General features: G+C 42.4%; 1 protein-coding gene across 7 annotated transcripts in view; it reads left to right on the forward strand.

Moving 5' to 3' along the window:
* Window positions 1–23111, forward strand: part of chd3 (chromodomain helicase DNA binding protein 3) — a 173982-nt gene that overhangs the window by 140020 nt on the left and 10851 nt on the right. For all 7 annotated transcript variants that reach the window (XM_080052084.1, XM_080052085.1, XM_080052087.1 and 4 more), the window contains one exon: window positions 22747–22867. In XM_080052084.1, the coding sequence (XP_079908210.1) occupies window positions 22747–22867 (121 nt within the window). The remainder of the gene's footprint in view (window positions 1–22746; window positions 22868–23111) is intronic.

Below are 23111 nucleotides of genomic sequence, written 5' to 3' on the forward strand. Positions count from 1 at the left end.
CAAACCAAGAATCGTTTAGATATTTACAGTTAAAAAACTGGATAATGGAAAACTTTAATTTACATTATAATTTGGTTCAAGGACCATTTGAGGAGGTTATGTTTAAAAAAGGAAAGAAGAAACAGTTAATTGGTAGCATATATAATATTCTTTTGAAGGAAGAATCTAAACACTACTCAATGCATAAGCTCTATGGAAAATGGAATAAAGATCGAACTCTTCTTCAAAATGTAAGAACAGAAGGTGGTCTTAAACTTCCAAATTTAGAACTGTACTTCTATGCATCACAGATGTTTTACATAGATCGGATAATCAATAATACAGCTGAAGAACCCTGGATTGATATAGAAAGTAACCATTTAAAACCCCAAAACCTGTTCACAGCTTTGTTTACAAAACACAATATAAAAGTATCAAACTTCGTTACAAATAGCACTTTAAAATCATGGAACAAAATTGGAAAAATACTTGGAGCGCAGATTAGTATCCCTAGGAACACAGAACTTTGGAATAATCCATCAATTAAAATCCAGAATGAAGAGCTCAATTGGAGTACTTGGAGTACAAGGGGAATTAATCAATTGTCAGATCTACTAATTTCGCACAATAGGGTTCAACCATTGAAGTCACAGAACTTCAGAATAAATTCAAACTGTCAAACCAAGAATCGTTTAGATATTTACAGTTAAAAAACTGGATAATGGAAAACTTTAATTTACATTATAATTTGGTTCAAGGACCATTTGAGGAGGTTATGTTTAAAAAAGGAAAGGAAAGTTAATTGGTAGCATATATAATATTCTTTTGAAGGAAGAATCTAAACACTACTCAATGCATAAGCTCTATGGAAAATGGAATAAAGATCTCCAATTCAAAGAAGCCAATATAAAATGGAAGAAATGCTTGTATTTTACAAATAAAATTACCACAAATGAAAATCTCAGGTTAATACAATATAAACTGATGACAAGAATATATTATACTAGAGATAAATTACATAAGTTTTATGCTGACTCCTCTGACCAGTGTGTGAAGTGTGGCTCTCAAGACTCTCATACACGCCTTTTGGCATTGTATGAAAGTGAACAAAGGTTGGAATGAAATCCAAGAATGGATATCAACCATTTGTAAAACAAAAATGCAGTTCTCAGCTCAGCTGTGTATTTTTCAGAACCCCGAAGGTGTAAGGTACCCTATGGGATGGCAAATTATGTTTTCTTCCCTTGTTTACAAGAAACTAATTTTAAAATACTGGAAAGATGCAGAGGCCCCTACATTAAAGAACTGGAAAGAACTTATGAAATATTATCTGACCATAGAAAATACATTATCCGAAGACAACAACAAAACAAATCAATTTAATGAAGTATGGAAACACATCTATGAGGCACTATGAGAAATAAAGCTTGTAACATTGCTGAGAAGGGAGGGGGGAACTACAGTGGAGATCGCAGGACATGGATTTTTCTTTTTGTGTGTCTTTAAATGTTACGTGTGTGTGTGTGTGTGTGTGATCATGCAATAATGAACAACATACACATTTGTCCTTTTTCTTATTTTAATTTTTTTTCTCTCTTTTCTTAGTTTGTATGTATTGTCTGGTGTTGTTTGTTTGTTTGATTATTGTTACAAAGAAACCAAAATAAAAAGAATTATACAAAAAAAAAAAATGTCCTGTCTGACATCAAAGCTCCTCAGTTTCCTCAGCAGGAACAGGCGTTGCTGTGCCTTTTTGTACACAGAGTCTGTGTGCTGGGAGAAGGACAGGAGGGTGTCTATCTGTGCCCAGGGTTAGGGTTAGGCCTCTACCTGCTCAACTGTCTGCCCATTCAGCCTCAGAGGTTCAAAGAGAGGTTGGGGGGAAGATGTTTGCCTCCCCCCACAACACAGCTCCTTGGTCTTGGAGATATTGAGCTCCAAAGAGCTCTCTTTGATCCACAGCATCAGGGTGTTGACCTGCTGATAGTAGGCAGCCAGATAGGAGTGATCCTTGATGTCGGCCACCAGGGCCATGTTTTTTTTGATTGATTAAACTTTATTTCAGACATATCAAAAAAAAAGAAAAACTAAAAGCATGAAAACACAACACAAAGAATATGTTCAAATGATTTCACAAATAAAAATAAACAAAATAAACAAAAAATAAACATAACATTGAATTGATATGCCTGAAAAGGAGTAGGAAGAAGTATAAACTTATTTAATCCTACCCCTTTTCCACAGCTCAATAACTTTATAATAATTTTTTATATATATATATATTTTTTTATATTTATACAATCCATATATCCATATATACTCGACGCCATTGCAAATGAGGGCCACCCCTCAATTGGTCTCCCGAGGATAAATCCCGAGGATGTCATCTGCATACTTAAAAAGGGAAATGTCACTGTTGTTGTTTGTTATGTTGTTTGTGTAGATGGAAAATAAAATCGGTGATAATACACAACCCTGGGGGACACCAGTGTTTAAAATCATGTTATTGGATTTAAAGCCATTTACCACCACGTGCTGGGACCGGTTCTGCAGGGAGAGATGGGTTGACTTGTAGATCCAGAAGGCGGTTGCAGAGGGTGGCCGGGTTGACTGTGTTAAAAGCAGAAGAAAAGTCCATGAATAAAATCCGTGTGTGGGAGTGTGTGGAGTCCAGCTGTCTGCAAACGGTGTCCAGGAGAGTCAAACAGGCATCCTCCACCCCACGCTTTGCCTTATAGGCAAACTGGAGTGGGTCAAGCTTGTCCACCACCATAGAAGTGAGGTGATCACACACCACCCTCTCCATACACTTAGAGAGAATGGATGTGAGGTCCTTCATCTCCCTGGCGTTGGCTCTCTTCGGCACCGGTATAAGCATGGACTCCTTCCACATCCGTGGGACACAGCTGGAGTCCAGGAGATGCTGGAGCTGAGCTGAGCATAACCTCAACACCTTGCCCCTGAGCCTGTCCGGGCCAGAGGCTTTGTGAGGGTTGATGCGGCCAAGCATGGATGTGACCTTCCCTTTATCCACTGTGAGTGATGAATCGCTGGTGAGGGTCCAGTCATTCTGGGGGTGCGGCATGTTGAACCTGCTGTAGTAGGTGTTGAGCTGCTCAGCAAAGGTGGCGGTGAGCATTGGATCAGGGCCGGTTTCTGGGCTCTGCCCATCATGGTGTTGAGTCCCTGCCATACCTCCCTTGCATTGCCAGTGGTGAATTTTTCCTCCACTTTGTTCTTATAGTGGAGTTTGGCCAGCCTGATCTTCCTTCTCAATTCACTGTTACACTCTTTTACTCTGTTTTTGTCTCCCTGTAGGAATGCCACCTTTTTGTTGTTAAGACACTGTTTCAGGTCCTTGGTAACCCAAGGCTTGTTGTTCGGGTACAGCTTGACCTGTTTTGTTGGAATAACAGTGTCTCCAAGTCAGTGATCTCCATGCAGCCCCTTAATGCATCAACAGAGTCATTGTTCCAGACTTGAATAGTTTTTGTTTGTATGTCTTCTGTTTTTAGTTTTTGTCTGAATTTTGGAAGTAGCAGAATGACATTGTGGTCGGAGCGACCGAGTGCTGGGCGGGGCTTTGCGAGGTGTGGTTTAGGTGTGGTGACATACTGCTCCAAGTTCGTAAGCAGTGTGGTGACATCGCATCTGTTAAAATCCCCGAGCAGGAAGACAGCGCTGATCGCTGCTCTGATTGACAGCTCTGTTGTAGCAGTCAGCAATGCGCTCCGCTGCAAATGCGAAATCAGGTCCAGGGACATACACTTGGATGGCTGTAATTTGTGCAAATTCACGGGGAAGGTAGTGAGGCCTGAACGACACTGTCATGATTTCATGGTGTTTACTGCATTCAGTCTCTCTGACAGTGAAGTTGACAGCCCACTTTGTGTTGACAGCCATACATAGCCCGCCCCCAATCGACTTCCGCGTCACCCTAGTGTCTCTGTCAAAACGGATGATCTTAAATCCATCTATATCGACATTGGTTATTTCTTCTGACAACCATGTCTCCGTGAAGCAAAAGAGGCTGGTTTGACGGTAGTCTCTGAGTCAAGTTTGAGTGCGGAAAGATGTTGCGTAATGACCGCACATTGGAGAGAGTTATTGCAGGTAGTGGCAGCCTCCTACCTCGTCTCCTCATTCTGTTCCATATTCCTCCTCTGGATCCCCTTTTCCTACGAATGCGCCTGATGTAATGATTCGTCTGTAGATGCTGAGGAATCCCATTCAGGCAAGAAGGTGTTGCTTTTAGATCCAGCGAGACAGGCCGCAGATCCAGCAAAGTCTCCCGTGAGTAATAATAATAATAATTGCTTGGATTTATATAGCGCCTTTCATGATACTCAAAGCGCTTTACAGGGTTCCAGACAATTCGTTCACACACAGTCATACCGGTGGTGGTAAACTACCATAGTAGCCACAGCTGCCCTGGGGCAGACTGACAGAAGCGAGGCTGCCATTCAGCGCCATCGGCCCCTCCGACCACCACCTCAAACATACAGCAGTCATACACATTCACACGAGGCAAGGTGGGTGAAGTGTCTTGCCCAGGGACACAACGACCATGACACAAGTGGCCGGGCTGGGATCGAACCGCCAACCCTAGGATCATTGGCCAACCAGCTTAACCACCTGAGCCACAGTCGCCCCAAGTAGGTGAGCCTCCCTCAATGGCGTGTCATGGAATTTGCCGGTGTAATACAGATCGCAAATACTGGTTCCAGAAAGGCGATCAGGACACACAAACTCGCTAAATACTTGACCGTGGTAGTCATGCTGTCGTTAAATACCGCACTTAAGGACTCTCAGTAAACACAAAAACAACTCCAAAAACATTCAAATTACGGGAGCAGCACGCCCCACCCCCAGTTTGCCACCAATATCTGTAAACTTGTGAACACCAGCTTGCATGTTGTGGTAAAGTCCTAGCGTTTGCAGGTTCAACAATTAATAAATAAATACATCTTGATTTATTTGCATTATATGTTTAACAACATATAATATTTAACCTAAAAAGCTAAAAACCAAATAAAACAATTAGCCGAAACAATTAATCTCTGGTTTTACTTCTTTTTAAGAGCATTTATATTAGGCCTTTCTATCACATTGTCTAAGCTGTCACACTTTGAATTTGTTTCGGCATGTCTGTTGGCTCCTCCTTGCTTACAGATGGGCTTTGTGTCTCTTTAATAATTCCATATTTACTGTACTGTGTTAACAAACTTAACGACGGCCAAATCATTGAAGTTTCTATCAGTCACGTCTGTCTCTCAGGATAGAGCTGCATGCAGATAGTTTGTGAGCAGGGCTGCCAAGTTTCACCAAAAGTTTGGAGTGAGATTTTTTGGCCGAGGGACCCAAAACCGTGTCCTCTTTCCCACCCAATAATTTTTGCTAGTGTCCTGCAAGTTTACATATTGTTCATAATAATGGGGGCGGGACCTGATAAGCCTTTGGCTTCTTCCGTCTCCCTTCGGACAACACAAAGTATGATGTATGAATATTTGCAAGAGAAAATTGTGTATTGTGTGGAATTGTCCGAAAGAATAATAAATAAATAAATAATAAATCAGAAATAAAAGACAATTGGAAAATGTGATAAAACATCAAAAATCTTATTAAAATAAACAAATTCATGAATTGCAAAGTCGTAGGACAGGTTTTAATTAAACATTGGGTGTGGACATATTGTAAGTGGGGGTCCCCCCCAGAATTTTTTTTAGCATTAAACACTTAATTTCCTGCATTCTGGTGAATTTTTATGAAGCAATGTGTGCCTTTTCTGCATTCATTTTTATGTAAAGTAAAAGAGAACATTCACGGTTTCGCTGACACAAATTTAATTGAATAGCCTACAATGCATGTGTAGTGCTTTCAAATATCTCCTGTAGCCTATTGTTAAAACATTTGGTTAAACTGTAATAAAGGTAATTATTCTATATGTAGGCCTATTCAACATTGTATGGGTTATTTTTGATCCCACCCTCTCCCTTGAACCCCACATCTGTCACACTGTCAAAACCTCCTTCTATCACCTCCGTAATATTGCAAAGATTAGATCCTCCCTCACACCCCATGCTGCTGAAAGACTCATCCATGCCTTCATCTCCTCCCGCCTTGACTATTGTAATTCACTCCTCGCCGGCATCAGCACCACCTCCATCAACAGACTCCAACGTGTCCAGAATGCAGCTGCCCGTCTCCTCACTCACACCAACTCGTGGAACCACATCACCCCAGTCCTCATAAAGCTCCACTGGCTCCCCATTTCATTCCGGATCAATTACAAACTCCTGGTCCTCACCTACAAAGCCCTCCACCATCTGGCCCCCCCATATCTCACTGACCTTCTCTCCCCCTATCAACCCCCTCGGGCCCTCAGATCCTCCTCAGCCAGTCTCCTCTCCACCCACACATCTAAACTCTGCAGCTTTGGTGACAGAGCTTTCTCCAGGGCAGCTCCCAGGCTCTGGAACAGCCTCCCCCAACATATCCGTGACTCGGAGTCCCTCACCATCTTCCAGTCCAAACTCAAGACCCATCTCTTCTCCTCTGCCTCCCCCTAGTTCACCCACCAACCCAACTCTACATGTTATTATTGTTTGTTTATTGTTTTGTTTTTGTAAAGCGCTCTGAGTGAGAGAAGAGCGCTATATACACTCAACAAAAATATAAACGCAACACTTTTGTTTTTGCTCCCATTTTTCATGAGATGGACTTAAAGATCTAAAATTCATTCCAGATACACAATTGTACCATTTCTCTCAAACATTGTTCACAAATCTGTCTAAATGTGTGATAGTGAGCACTTCTGCTTTGCTGAGATAATCCATCCCACCTTACAGGTGTGCCACATCAAGATGCTGATCTGACATCATGATTAGTGCACAGGTGTCCCTTAGACTGTCCACAATAAAAGGCCACTCTGAAATGTGCATTTTTTTGCTTTATTGGGGGTCTGGGGACTCAGAACCAGTCAGTATCTGGTGTGACCACCATTTGCCTCATGCAGTGCAACCCATCTTCTTCGCATAGAGTTTATCAGATTGCCAATTGTGGCCTGTGGAATGTTGGTCCACTCCTCTTCAATGGCTGTGCGAAGTTGCTGGAGACGGCTTATGGTGGAGAAATGAACATTCAATGCATGAGCAACAGATCTGGTTGACATTCCTGATGTCAGCATGCCAATTGCACGCTCCCTCAATGCTTGTGGCATCTGTGGCATTTTGCTGTGAGACAAAACTGCACATTTCAGGGTGGCCTTTTATTGTGGACAGTCTAAGGCACACCTGTGCACTAATCATGATGTCAGATCAGCATCTTGATGTGGCACACCTGTGAGGTGGGATGGATTATCTCAGCAAAGCAGAAGTGCTCACTATCACACATTTAGACAGATTTGTGAACAATGTTTGAGAGAAATGGTACAATTGTGTATCTGGAATGAATTTTAGATCTTTAAGTCCATCTCATGAAAAATGGGAGCAAAAACAAAAGTGTTGCGTTTATATTTTTGTTGAGTGTAAATAAAATGTATTATTATTATTATTATTATTATTATTATTATTATTATTATTATTATTATTATTATTATTATTATTATTATTATTATTATTATTATTATCCAATTATCCAATTTCAATTCACCATTATTATATTAAATCTATGACACTTGATGTCTTCTCAGAACATATTTTTCCCACAGTAACCATTAAGCTTAGTTACTCAATACATTCATTCAATTAATGTTGACAACATTTTAGAACAAAAATGTGTTGGTGTGTCAACCAGCTCAATAACATAATGCAAAACAAGCTTGAATATATCAAGTGAAGTGACTGATTTGAATTAAGGTGTTCTTACCTCTTTGTTCATTTAATACCGGCGTCCTTGTTGTCATTAATTTTCCATATAATTTGAACAAAGGGCGGGACTGGGAGGCGGAGGGTTTTTATTAGTTTTGTAGTGTAACTCAGGGGGGCGTGGCCGTGGTGGTTTGCCAAGTGGCTGCTGCGGCTACGGGCTGCACACTTTCTTTATAGGTCCATGGCTGCACACTGCCATGGACCTATAAAGACACCGCGCATGCAGAAAGCATGGCAGAAAGAGGATGTCACGGAACTCAGTCCGTTTAGCTTTTCAAAATAAGACTTTCAAAGTAAAAGTACCAAAAAAAATATATATATTACGGGGATTCATTTCTCTGCGTGAGAAATTGGAGGTGTGGCGTGTGAGCGTGTGAACTGGTTGATATGCGTGTGTCTCACGGCCAAAGCGTGAGACTTGGTGACACTGTTTGTGAGTGAGCATGCATGTCTAGACCTGCACACACACACTGCCTGCTGCTGCGCAGCAATGTTACTCATCATTTTGCAGCAGTTAAAACAGATGTTTTTCTTAAAGTACCGATACTTAAAAAGCGTGAATAAGCAGTGGCGTTTTCTCCCGGAGGCCAAGGGAAGCCAGGCTTCCCTGTTTTTTAGGCTGTAGTTGTCATCCAATAAAAACATTTATATTAACAGTTTCGGTAATCTTTGGTGCTGTGTTGCTGTCATTTCTTCCCCATTTCTCTCCTCACGTTGAGCATTTCACAATGCGCGAAACAGCGCCCCTTTACATTTAGATTCTGAAGACGCGGCGAAACACGACACTGCACACTGTATGTCTGCGAGGAAGCCAAGGGAAGCCAGGCCGAGCTGGCTTCCCTTGGTAAAAAAAAGAAAAAGAATTGACCAATCAGGTGAGGACACTGCCCTCCTGTGATTGGTCAGGAGGGTGTCAGGAGGGTGCCAAGGGAAGCCACTCGGCCTTTGGCTTCACACCAATCAAATCAAAGCATCATTATCAACGTCACTGAAATTTAACAACAATAACAATAGCGGGAGATTAGCATGTTTGCATTGTTATCATATTAGCAAGAACAGTTATGGAGGGTGGAGATTTTGAGTATTTAGTAACAAATTATTTTACCAAACTGCCAATTGAGAAGCCATTAAAAATCAAATCTGAGAAAGAAAGTTTATCGCACTTTCCGTGAGGAGAACTATGTCTGCACCGAGTGGCTAGCTGGTAGCGGCAAACTTCAGCTAATGGCCTTCCTCTACAAATAGTGAGTAAAATACACACCTTCTCCTGGCGCGGGTTAGCTGTTCCCTTAACTGTCTGTGTAGCTATGTGTGTTGTGTTTTGTGTTTGTGTATATCCACTGAAGTTGTTCTGGGTTGTCTTAAGTAGGCTATAGTGTTGTAATGAATATTTGGCTTAAACGAAAAGGATGTCTCGAAAGTGTGTATGTCAAGCACCTACAACTGATTGTGTGAGTCGTGTCTCACGTGAACGTGAAACTTAAAATAGCCTAAAACGTCCCCTAATTATATTGTGAATGAATTTGAATCTGCATTGGGCATTAAGCGGCTAGTTGTGCATTCCGGTCGGGGTGGGGGGGTGCATTTATAATAAAATGTATAATTTAATAAGACGATAAGGAGGTGTGTGAGTGAGTGAGAGAGAGAGTGAGAGAGAGAGTGAGTGAGAGAGAGAGAGAGAGCGAACGAGCGGTGTCGGACAGATTACAGGCGTGTAAGTCCTGGTAAAGTGACCAGGCGCTATAATAGCTCTTGTAGTTACATTAAATACAAGCTGCGACGTAGCCTACCCTTTTCTGTCCCCCACCTTCCAATAAACATGTAGATTAAAGGTGTTGTCTCACTTGGCTTCCTCAAAAAAAATCCCCACGCCACGCCACTGTGAATAAGTACAGTTTTGCAACACTAACGGCCTCTGCACACATCCTACCTCTACTGCGCGTCTACCTCGCGTCTGCGTCTGACTTTTTGTCACTGACCGTGTAATCAACCTAGAGCGGGCACACATCCAACCTCAGACGCACTGCTGATGCACGTCGGAGGCACGTCTGCAGCGACGCTCCCGTTTACCTCAGGAGGCTCGCCTATTTTTTTCTGAGAGCCGCGCGTCTCTCTCGGGTCTCTCTGCTTTAACTGATAGAGAAATACTCTGCTGAGAGTTATATTGACTTCATACCGGCAGTTATCGCTGTAGTTTCACCATTTCCTGGTGTGTCCCTTTCAAAATAAAACTTCCAACAAGCGAAAATGTGACAAAAAAGAAAAGGAAAAAAATGGCAGTGGGGCGCACGGATTACTGTCCAGAGTCAATATTAGACTCAATGTGAATCATATGTATCATAAATGACACGAAAGAACTTCCTTTTTAATGGGAATTATCTATGAAAACTCTATGTAGAAAGATAGGGCTTTTAGAAGCAGCGCTGCAGCAGCAGCAGCTGCTGAGATGTTCCATGTGTGTCCGAGAAAAGTCAGAGAGACGCAGCAGTAAGGTAAGGCGACGCGCTCCAGAGGTAGACGCAGGATGTGTGCAGAGGCCGTTACACACACATATACTTTATATAGGTGAGAACGGGGTTATATGTCACACAGGTTGGTTGTCACAATCGTTATATCTGGGAACCAGAAGGCGCTGTCTATTAAATTTTGGTATGTAAATATCCAGAATTGGGATCAGAGGTCACCTACATAGTCTTCCTTGGAGTTAGACTGCTGAATTTGAGGTGAGAGGACTGTTTGTGTTTTTCATGTCAAATTGAAAATATTTAGCTCCTCAGTATTTTTTTTCTAGGCTTTTACACAATGGGTTTATAACAACACACTTGTTACCCTAAAAAAGTGTGAAGGGTAAGCTATAGTTTATATTGTTGTTAGCAAGCTAATTAGTTGTCAGATGGTTGTTGGCCTTGATGCTAGCAAGAAATTCTAGTTGGGGTTGGTCGTCACATTTTTTGGGGGGTTGGTTGTCACATGTTATCCAAAGGCTACAGCCAGAAAAGGAGCCCAATAACAAAAGAAAATGTCAAGCTGTATCCTCACTGACACCCCAGATAAGGAAAGAATAGAGCAGGAAAAGGCAGCTAGCATGCAAAAGATAAAAAGGGCAACAAAATCAAATCGAACCAATGCATCCCAAACTAGACCAGTTGCCAAGGCTACTGCACCACAGTGCACTCCACACCAGCTGGGGAAGAAGAAACAGATGTGTGTAGCCTAGTTGAGTAGGCTATTATTGTTAGACCTATTTGTTTTGTTCTTTATGTTGTTACATACAGCAGGCTCGTCTTAATATGGATTTCCTGTTTGTTTATTCCTTGCTCATTTTGTGTTAAGATACATAAAGTTATGTTGGCCTATTTTTCAACTTGACAATGAAATTAAACTTTCAAATTTAGTTCTGCTCTCTTGCCTTCTTTTTAAGATTTTTCCCATTAAGATAACATTGTGACAAACAACCCCATAGTGTGTGACAACCGACCCCTTTACGGGGTTGGTTATCACAATGTGTTAGAGTGTCTTTGATGGTAAATTTCTTCTTTATTACAATAAGTTAGAAAATGTGAGGGGTACACATTTCAAGCCAACACCTTAAAGCTACAACGAGTAAGTCGGCACGTTGGCGACACCTTTGAACAAAAGCGGTAGTATTTTTACGACGCCAGCTGTCGTGAAGCTGTTTTCTAGCTCGTGCAGGGCCTCAAGATTCAAATAATCAGGAAGCAATATAGTGCGTGTCCGTGTGTTGAAAGTGTGAGGGCACCGGACTCTTTTCGGCTCGGTGAGAGTGGTTAGTGACACAGCATCAACTACACCTGATTGCAATGAGTTGATCCATTGTCACCTCTCACGGAGCTGAACGAGTATGTGTCCCCACACAAAGCGAATGAACGAGAGACGGCAGTTAGTTATGGATCACGATGAGGTAATGTGTTTATGTTGTTGTAAATAATGACTATTTCAGATGAATAATGGTCATCTGATGATGCTGGTGACTCACAGTTTACAGTTTACTTTGCCTCACCAGTGGTGAGGCAAAGTAAACTTTGTTTTAGTAGGCTACCGCTCATTCATTTAGGAGTAAACACTGCAGTCTAGGTTCACTCCGTGAAATTGTGTATACGTTGCTTGGCAACGCCCTCCCGCCCGCCTATCACTCTCCCTTTTAGCTTTTCTTCATTGCATTTTCTTTTTTTTCTTTGATGGTTCAGCCCCGTTATCAGTCATTATGACGACAAATAACTGTCTCAAACAAGGCTCCCGCTCCCCTTCTAGGATGACCAGATCGCATTTCCATTACTTTTCACACGTCTCGCAAATTGAGACGTTGTCCCGCATTGTTATTGAAAGTGAGCCCCCCTTTTTAAATGCGTGTTTTATAATCTGGCATTTATCCGATAGCTGTGAGAAGACAGCAGTCTCCGTTTGTCTGTGTGTGTTTGTCTGTGTAGTCCAGGGGTGGCCAACCCACGGCTCGCGAGCCGCATGCGGCTCTTTGCCCAGCTTCGTGCGGCTCTTCAGTTCATATCAAATTATGTGATTATAATTTATTTATTTTTTTTTTTTTTTTATAGCCTACTTTTTTTTGTGTGGGCCTATGTGTGTGCATGTTCGCAAACGTTTCATGCGGCTCTTACGTTCGTTTTACATGTTGTCTATTATTTCATTTTTTATTGTATTAATGTGTAGGCCCTATGTGTATGCCTGTTCGCAAATGTTTAATTGAGGACGCAACATAACGTTCGCAAACGTTTGGTGCGGACGCAACATAAAACTGCCCGCTCAGCTTGGAGGGAGGTTTTCCGTGAGTAAACTATTTGTGTCAAGTTCGTTCCGAAACAGAGTGGGAGAGTTCATATTTTTTGTTGAACGTTATGCCAAGCCATTCTGCCTTATATGCCAGGTGTCATTTGCGCATTTCAAGGCTTCAAATCTTCAGCGCCACTTCAGCTCTCTCCATGCTAAAAGTAAGTCCCACAAAGCAACATGCAAAGTAAGAGAAAAACGCTATTTTAAATTGTTATATTTTTGTTTGTGGACTTGGTTGAACTGAGAGTTTGTGTGTGAGGCAGTGCACACAATGTTCATTGTTGAAAATGACAGCCCTGTCGTCTTTAGTCCAGTCCTGTCATTATCACAGGGGCGGCCTTAACGATCTGGGGGCCCGTTTCAAATCCTAGTGTGGGGTCCCCTGTTTTTTTTTTTTTTTTTTTTTTTTTTTTTTTTTTAATAAATAATGCTTGTGCATGCATGTGCAAGCTCCCCGCGAAAATAAAAACGCCCCCCCCCCCTGAAATCTTACTGGCCACCCCAGTGGCCCCCCCAGTTCAAATGTTATTTTTTATTTTCATTTTATTTTTTTAATTACATTTTTTTCCTGATATGTATCCTAGTTCAGAGATTATGTGTATTTTTTTTTCTTTCTTAACTTTTTTTGATAGGTAGTTGCCAAGTTCATCACACAAACACTCCAATCCACTGATATGAGATCAGTTTGCAATTTTCAATTACTAAATTAATGGTAGGACTGTGGCCACTAGAACTGGTCTCTGGTCAGCAAAGGTCTTGAAAACAGCATATCCATGCATGTGTATAGGCACGTGTCCTAGCAGATTTTTGAAATCTGAATAAAAAAATTAAAGTTTGTAGTTAGCGAGTGTAACATGTTCTTAGCAAGGGCAGACTTTCATAAATAAAGGTTTATTTTTCTAGCAAGATATTTGGTCAAAAGCTAGTGGTCATCCGTCTCTCTGTCCAGTTGTTAGGCATCTGGCTGCTAGCAAGTTATGTTGTCTTGCTAATTTTACTATTCATCTGAGCTGAAATAAATATTGACTTTTTCCTTTATTATCTTCGCGAGAATGCACCAGAATGCTTAGATTACATGTTAAAAACACAAAAAAATCTTCTGGGGGGGGGATGCCCCCAGACCCCCCTTCAGGGGTTTAGTTTTCTGACAAACATTACAATGGATACTAACATGATTTGGGATTATAAATCATCTTTGAATTGGTTGTACAGCATATCACATGCTATTCATTCAGGGGTGCGATGGCCACCCCACTCTAACTCTGTGGCCCAGGTTGGCCACCCCCAGTCAAAATTTCCTGGAATCGCCACTGTGTGTACCCGTGTGTACGATGTGGCTCTTTGCAGTAACACAGTAAACAATGTGGCTCTTTGTCTCTGACTGGTTGGCCACCCCTGGTGTAGTCTATAGTGTTCTATATATATCTATGGTGCTGCCTGCAGTGCTTCAGCGTTTACCTTCCTGTTACTTCAAAATAAAAGCCAACTCACGTTTGTCAAGTGAAATGCTAATGTGAAGCCAGTGAAATGCTTTTAATGTGAAGCCGCAGCCTTAATGCTCTATTTGTTTAACAGTAGCTAACTTAACTGCTGCGCGCTGATCTAAAGATAGTGTTTTTTTAATATCTAAGCCGTGTCTCTGGCATTACCGGTGGTGACACGAGTTTATTTTGCTAAAAAAACGGCACTTTGTCCCGCATTGTCCCGCACAAACGTAGTCTTTGTCCCACATCTGGTGAATTGGGATCTGGTCTCCCTATCCCCTTCCCTCACCTGGAGTGATAGGCTTCTCAAATCGCGTTCCTGCGCCATACTGAAATCTGCGACCAATACGGATATGTGACCATAGAGCATGCACGAGCGAACCGAAAATCGGACTTGGTGTACGACCAGGTCAAATGCAGTAATAAAAACTATATAAAAACGTCTTTCTTTGCACTGATGGTCTCGTTTGCTGTTAAAGGTAATTTATGACTATGAGAGGAAACATGAGGCTGTTTAAAAGATATTTAAATGTTACTCGTTGCCGCTTTAAAGAGGACCTATGATGCTTTTTGACTTTTATGACCTATAAACGTTGTTATGATGATTCATAGTCATGCTTAACCATACTAAATTATCAAATAATGACTTACATGCATTTCGACGTATTCCCTGCTGACCGTCTGGGGTGTCTGTGCAGAGCACTAAACACTATTCTAGCCAGTCGAGAAGTCACGTCTTCAAAGCGGTCTACCCTTTCATAATTCGTGACGTCGCATAAAAATTTGTGACGTGACCACTCGGATGTTTCCATGTATGGTAATGCTGTCACTTCCCTGTTTGCGTCTGCCTCGCGCCATTATAGGTCCATGCTCGCGCTTCCCGCCACTGAAAGTGTTCCGGAAGGAAGGTAACCAATCACAACGGAGTGGGGTTTGCAAGAGGGGGGGGAGGGTAGCGGAGATGGCCGATGCACAGGCGGAGGGAGCGGAGATTGCCGAAGCACACACACTCAAGTGTTGACAGGATGTGCTGGATCGCCAAAATAAGAGAAAGAGCTTCCCGAAAATCTACATAGTTTTTTGTGATGTGATTCGTGTCAGGTTGCTCTATAGCAGTGTAAAACAAGAAATTAAGACCAGAAAAGTAGTATAATAGGTCCTCTTTAAGCTTCAATTTACGTAATGTAGGAATGACTATTGAAAGATGTTTAGGTGATGAGCAATTCTCACTAGAGTAAAAAGTGTGCCTACTAGCCCCAAATAATCTGAACTGAATCTCAACATTGTATCCTGAGGATGTATGTTTATTTGACGTGTTTCTGAAATAAAGATTGATATCCCTTGAATGGACACATACAGTACTTTGCTCTGAGTTCACTTAGTCAATGAGCCAGACCACATATACTGTATATCGGTACAATCTGGGTGCTAAAATTTTAGTTGTGATTTTTTTTGTATCGTATACATCCCTAGAACATGTATTTATGTGATAGACCTTTAATATTGGTAGCTTTTTAGAGTTTATCCCCTCTTACAACATTATGGGCTACAGTTATTGAAGGTAACTAACTAATAGATATAATGAAACTTTTCCAGTTGATTACTTCCATTGAACAAGTATTGTTTTTGTATTCAAATGTTTTCAGAAATGTTTCAGAAAGGTTCTCAGCTCCTGTAGTCTGCAGCCAGCTCGGACGTGTTTTTTTCCCTCCTCTGTTCGCATGACAGGCCTCCAAATGAACCAATGAGGTGGCCGACCCTAAACAAGCTCGTTTGATTGGTCAAGGGGGCCATGTAGTTCGCCCATAAATAGTATATAAAGGCTGCGCCGGGAGTTCGCCATCTGCTGGTGGACCTGTCTAACTGCACCTTAAGTACAGAATTCAATTTACAGATCTCAATTTACAGATCTCTGCAGCACGAATGAGACAATATTCTGTAAGCACACAGGAAGCGATCCACAAATATGCAGAGCCAGTTTCACGTATAGAAACGGATCCGTAAATGCGTAAATAGGAGTTGACATGTCTTTTTTTGTGGTGAAACTATTTGCATTTTTAAAACTTTTTTTTTTTTAAATACACATTTACAGCCTAAATTCTACATATTATCTATTTTCAAATCACTTTTTATTTGTGTGGATATAACTTTACAAAACATAATTACACACATACAAATGATTGCACTTCACATTTGTAAGGCTAAAATTATGAAAAAATGTAATGTGGCTCACAAACTCACAGGAGACAATCCACAAATATGCACACCCTTTTTCACAAGCAGAGATGGATCTGTAAATGCGTAAATATGACTTTGTATTTTCAGAGTAAGTTCTACATATTTGCAAGTCAAAAATTATATATAACTCCCAGTGTTTCTTTGTTCCCGGTCCGAGGTGAGTCCGTCCCTCTGTTTCTTGTGCCTTTTTGCGTTTCTGGAGTTTTTGTGTTTTTTGGACAATAAATTACCCTCACTTGAAACTTTCTGCTAGTGATGGGCAAATGAAGCTTTTATGAAGCATTGAACCAGTTGAGCCAATGTTTCGAAAATAGGTTAATTACTCGAAGCTTCAGTGACAGTGACCTCTGCTGGCGAAGTGCGAGGTTGCAGTGGATTCAACGTATCCCTGCTTTGAAAATTATTTGACGCACACACACACAAACGGTCTTCTACTCCCAGTCAGTGTGTTATCCCCTAGTCTAATCTAATCGATACTTGACATTGTTCTATTACATAAATACTATGCACAACTCCCGTAAACGATTGAAGCATCGATTGTGTTATTTTTTTTTTCATTAAATACACTCAACAAAAATATAAACGCAACACTTTTGTTTTTGCTCCCATTTTTCATGAGATGGACTTAAAGAGATCTAAAATTCATTCCAGATACACAATTGTACCATTTCTCTCAAACATTGTTCACAAATCTGTCTAAATGTGTGATAGTGAGCACTTCTGCTTTGCTGAGATAATCCATCCCACCTCACAGGTGTGCCACATCAAGATGCTGATCTGACATCATGATTAGTGCACAGGTGTGCCTTAGACTGTCCACAATAAAAGGCCACCCTGAAATGTGCAGTTTTGTCTCACAGCAAAATGCCACAGATGCCACAAGCATTGAGGGAGCGTGCAATTGGCATGCTGACAGCAGGAATGTCAACCAGATCTGTTGCTCGTGCATTGAATGTTCATTTCTCCACCAAAAGCCGTCTCCAGCAACTTCGCACAGCCATTGAAGAGGAGTGGACCAACATTCCACAGGCCACAATTGACAATCTGATAAACTCTATGCAAAGAAGATGTGTTGCACTGCATGAGGCAAATGGTCGTCACACCAGATACTGACTGGTTCTAAGTCCCCAGACCCCCAATAAAGCCTAGAGTGACCTTTTATTGTGGACAGTCTAAGGCACACCTGTGCACTAATCATGATGTCAGATCAGCATCTTGATGTGGCATACATGTGAGGTGGGGTGGATTATCTCAGCAAAGCAGAAGTGCTCACTATCACACATTTAGACAGATTTGTGAACAATGTTTGAGAGAAATGGTACAATTGTGTATCTGGAATGAATTTTAGATCTTTAAGTCCATCTCATGAAAAATGGGAGCAAAAACAAAAGTGTTGCGTTTTTTATTTTTGTTGAGTGTAATTAGGCGGTGACCAGCTGGCTTCAGGTAAGGTTGGTTGGGTGTGCTTCAGTAACTCTAGGGGGTGATTATGTGGGATGGGGTTAGACACTTAAAGATTTGTATTGAGGTAGGCTGCCTTATGGATTGAGCCGGTTTCTTTGTTTTGCTCAAAGTTTCTCCACCGAGCCGCGGACCAGTCAAGTGATTCATTCAGGCAACGAATCAGTAGCTGCTTCGGACGTCACATGTCACATGATTTTTTTTGCTCTGAAGCAAGCTTCGAAGCAGTGCTTCTTGGGAATTGTAGATCAGGGTTTGAAGCACGTATCGAAGCTTCAGTGTCACACTGCCATCACTACTTTCTGCATTTGGGTCCTGCTTGCCTGTGTGCCTGTCGTCATCGTAACAGAATGCTCGGACCAAGATTGGACCCAGCAGACGCTCTTTTTTGCCGTGAGTTGGAAGATATGTTATTTTTTATTATCAGTGCCATGGACGGCTGGGAGAACATTCCCAGCAGGAAGGAGCAGGTGCATGTGTTGGGGCGTACATACAAGGCTGTCACTGCTAAGCCCGAGTTGGAGGGCGCCTTACCCGAGTGGGCAGTCGAGCTTCTCAACCCCACAGTTTTTTGGCCTGAGAGCTATATGCCACTGCCACCGGACTTTTGCGACTGTCCTAAGCCTCCACGCTCCAGCCTCCAGCCACTGCCTCCGGTTCCCTGCTTCCAGCCACAGCCCCCGGTCTCCTGCTTCCAGCCACAGCCCCTGGGCCCAAGCTACCAGCCTCCTCCTGCCTTAAGGACTATCAGAGTGGGGGTGGTGAGTTTGGATTGCTATCCATTTCCTCAATGCTCTCCAGCTCCCGAGTTGCCCCCGGCCTCCAGCAGCAAGCTCCAGTCCCCGGCCTCCAGCAACCAGCATGCTAATTACCAACCCCTTCATGCTAGCTACCAGCCCCAGCATGCTAGCTGCCTGCTCCTGAAGGAACTCAAGCAACCACAAGAACACTGTCCAGTTCCTGAGCCCACTCCACGTTTTTGTGAGGGAACCCACCCTCCAGGCCTGCCAGGGGAGGCCTGCTTTCTTCGCCTTCCAGAGGGGGACCGGCCGCTTCGCCTTCCTGAAGGGGACCGCCCCCTGTTCCTGCCCAAGGGGGTCCGCCCGTCGGTCCTGCCTGAGGGGGACCGCCCTTCGCTCCTGCCTGAGGGGGACCGCCCTCTGCCCTGCCTTCCTCCGGGGGCCTGCCTTCGCCGTGGCCGGCCGCCTGAGTGGTTCTGCCTTCGCTGGTATCCTGCGGGGGTCCGTCCTCGTCGATGTCGGCCTCCAGGAGGGTTCCATCGTCCTCTTCTTGGCCGAGGCTGGCCTCCAGAAAGGGTTCCTCACCTTCGTCTTCGTCCCTGCAGGCCTCCAGAGGGACTGAGCCCTCATCGTCTTTGCCGTCGGCCTCCTGAGGGGTTCCACCTACACTCTACCCCTGTTTGCCCCCCAGGCCGTCCGCCTGAAGCTCCCTGCCGTGCCCCTGCTTGCCCCCCAGGCCGTCCGCCTGAAGCTTCCTGGGGCCTTTTTCTGGCCGCCCGCCTGACACCCCTCCATTCTGCCCCACTCCTGTTCCCTGGCCAGCCGGTCACCCCGTGCACTGCCCCACTCCAGTTCCCTGACCAGCCGGTCACCCCCGTGCTCTGCCCCAGGCCATTTTTTTTGTTTCCCTCCTCCTGGCTCCCCTCCACCCACCCTGTTTGGGTTTGACTTTTTTTTTTTTTCAGTGTGTGGTCGCCTGGAAGTCGACCTTTTAGGGGGGGGGGGCTACTGTCATGGTCTGTCTTTGTCTTGTCTTGTTTTGGTGTTACCCGGGTTTCCTGTTTTATTTTGGTACGTGTGTCTTGTTCCTCCCCATGTCCTGTCAAGCTTCCCTCTTGTTTGATTACTGCTCCCTTCCCTAATGTGTTTCACCGGTCCCTCGTTGTCTACCCTGTCTTGTGTGTGTGTATATAACTCCCAGTGTTTCTTTGTTCCCGGTCCGAGCATTGTACCTGTTGGTGAGTCCGTTCCTGTGTTCCATGTGCCTTGCCGTTTTGCCTTTTTGGAGTTTTTGTGTTTTTTGGACAATAAATTACCTTTATTTGAAACGTCTTGCATTTGGGTCCTGCTTGCCTGCCTGCCTGTCGTCAGCGTAACAACACACTTGTCAATTGTCTTCTGTGCTTTTACAAAACTGTTTTGCTTTCACAGATAATAAAGTCCAATAAAATCTTCCATAACACACACAAGTCAAAACATGCTCAAGCTGCCTGCACGGAGCAAAAAAATAATAGATGGAGGATGGCCAGTGAAAACAAAGAGCGTATTATCTTGTCACCTACCTGTTATTTTTCTCACTTCAACTGTTGAGTCAGCAGATTTTTCTTTCTTTGGCAAGCTTTCATATGTTAAAAACATTTTCTCTTTATATTTTTACAGATATATCTATATAGGGGAGAGTGGCCTAAGTTGTGCCGGTGGGGAAGTTGTGCCACCCCTTGTTTCTAGAAAACCATAGAAGAAATTGGAAATGTGACCACATATTTAAGAAAAGCCATCCATTTAACTCATCCTGTATAGAAGAGAGAAACATGGAATAAGATATAAGCACATTTAAGCTCAAAAAACAGTTTTTTGCCTTTCAAAGTAAAATTTCCATGATCAAGGTTTTTTGATTATTGTGTCTGAACAATTATAAACACGTTTGAAAACATTTGACACATGTTTTAGTGCTTTGGTATGCTACACTTTGTGTCTATATAGTGAGCACAATGTCAGCCCTAAACTGCTGCATCATGCTTATTATCCAAAATTCTGGGGTTGGGGTGATTTGAGGGCCTGGGTAAGTTATAAGTAAGTAAGTAAGTAAAATGTATTTATAAAAGCACATTTATAACAGTTTGCACTGTCCAAAGTGCTGAACATAGTGCATTCAGTAGGTAAAAAATTAAGGTAAAATAACAATAACCAAAATAAAAGTCATAAAGCCCAGACATCCACATATAAACAAAGATAGTATTGCAGAGGTAAGATAGTTAATGGGGAGGAAAAACCAGGGTGTACAGATGGGTTTTGAGCCTTGATTTAAAGGCAGAAATGGAGGGGGAATCGCATATGCCAGGTGGCAGTTGGTTCTACAAGGGCAGAGCAGCTAGTGCAAAGTACATTTCTGAGAGATGTGCCATTGGCATGGCTGTATACGCTGGTCACCAAAAGAAAGTGATTGTCTACAGTAGCTCAGAAGAGAGTGACATCTCCATTCCACTTAACGACACCACTGATGAGAGTTCAGGGGCCGTATTCACAAAACATTTTACGGCTAAGAGTAGGTCCTAACGTGCTGATTTAGGAGTAACTCTCAAAAATAAGGGGCGTTTCACTCCTAATTTTAGGACTCCTAACTTTTTAAGATAAGTGTAATTCACAAAGCATTTTAGCGCTAAAACTAGCTCCTAAATCTATGAAAAGCTAGGAGTCCTCGAGAGGACTCCTAAGTCACTAAGAGTAAATCACAGACAATCATTTGATGGTGTTTTGGAGAGATGTAATGATAGTGAGCTTTACAAAGGGTACCTTAATAGCTTTAAGGGTTTAATGATCTTAGTAAAGCTATATTTAGAAAGTATAGACACATTTATATTTATTATATTTATATAAAAAAATATGTATTAAGTTCCTTTTCCTGCAGTTGCTGTCGGTTTACGATGCACTGAAAGTTACTGTTGGTGTCACGTTTGGGTTTAATTTGTTACTCGAGTAGGCCTATATTCCACAGGTCCGCTACTGTATAGTTGCGCGTCTCGCCTTTTTCCTTCCGCATGCACTTTACGATTTCGCCGGCTGTTGTTTCTAAATCGTGAATTTCCTGGTTTGTCGTTGTCTGACTATTGCTGCATAGTCCGCCATTGAGAGAAATACAGTGAGAGTGCATGGCGTGCAGCTCTTCAATGAGGATATGTTTCCGATTCAAATCATTGTAAAATGTAAAATGAATAGACCTATGTGGCGCTATTGTAGCTTAATTGTGAACGAATGCGTGGGAAACCCTGCAGTATCTTGGTTTCATGTTAAATGAAAAGTGTCACTTGTCATTAATTGTATATAAAACTCTTTACTTTAATACAGCGACACGATATGGATATCTCTCACAGTGTTTCTATCATAAATTCACTCTTAGCTCTCATTCCCTCTCAGCCAATCACTGTGGGCATAGAAGGTATGAACATGACATCCTCCATAGCAACAGGGTCAACACCGCCCTCTAGTCTTAGCTTAGGAGTCCCTCCCATTCCTTAGTAAAAGTTTGTCTTATCAGCTTTGTGAATAGGTTTTAAGAAATAACTCCTTACTAAGAACTTTTAGTGCTCCTTAGGAGTACTCTTAGCGCTAAGATAAAATGTTTTGTGAATACGGCCCCAGATGGCCAGAAAGATGATGATGGTGACTTTGTCATTGTGAGCTTTTGCAGGTAAAACCATTAGATCTGCTAGGCCTTGTTTAAGAAAATTGTCTTCAATCTTTGTAAAATATTTACTTTATTTACTTTAAATACACCTTAAATAAGTGATTGTCTAATGGATTTGTCTTGCATTCCAATTTATGAGATATATATCAATGGCACAATTTACCCCATGGTATTCTCTCCAACGGCACAACTTACACCACACCGGGGGCAAGTTGTGCCACAAGACAACTTTTTTTCCGAAAGCTATATTTCTTCAACAGTTTATTCCAGATCCAAAGTTTTTATTGCCAGGGATGCACCCTAAAATATATGTACATATGAGAGTTGGAGACGTTACTGTCAAGGCCTCACTTTAAAGTCACTTACAGTAAAAAGTGGCACAACTTAGGCCAATCTCCCCTATCACATTTATATCTATGAATCAATCACCTATATGCACATAATTCCTAAAAATAATTCTAAAATCCTTTTCTTTCTATGTGGAGCCCATACCTCCAGGACCCTACGCGACCCCACATAACTACAGCGCCCCCTTCTCCCCTCCGGGCGCGTTGCACATGGGAGGGGCCAACTACAGTCAGATGCCGCCCGGCTCCTTCTTATCAGGTAAGTGCTTCTGGTTACATTTGGTTTCACCTGCCAGTGCAAGGGCTCTGCCTGTGAATCTGTGAGTAAGAGAGAGAGAGAAAAAAAAGTATTGCTATCAATAATAAAAAACATAAGGTATTAAGGCGTCCATGATTTACACAAATTTAGACCACAGAAAAAAAAAATTCTATTTGGTGATAGAGGATAATCCTTAAAATGGTTAAAAAAATCATTGGTTTTGTTGTGGCTCTACTGGAGAGCC

Source organism: Ammodytes marinus, assembly GCF_949987685.1.
Source record: "Ammodytes marinus genome assembly, chromosome: 23".
NCBI classification, from domain to species: Eukaryota; Metazoa; Chordata; class Actinopteri; order Uranoscopiformes; family Ammodytidae; genus Ammodytes; species Ammodytes marinus.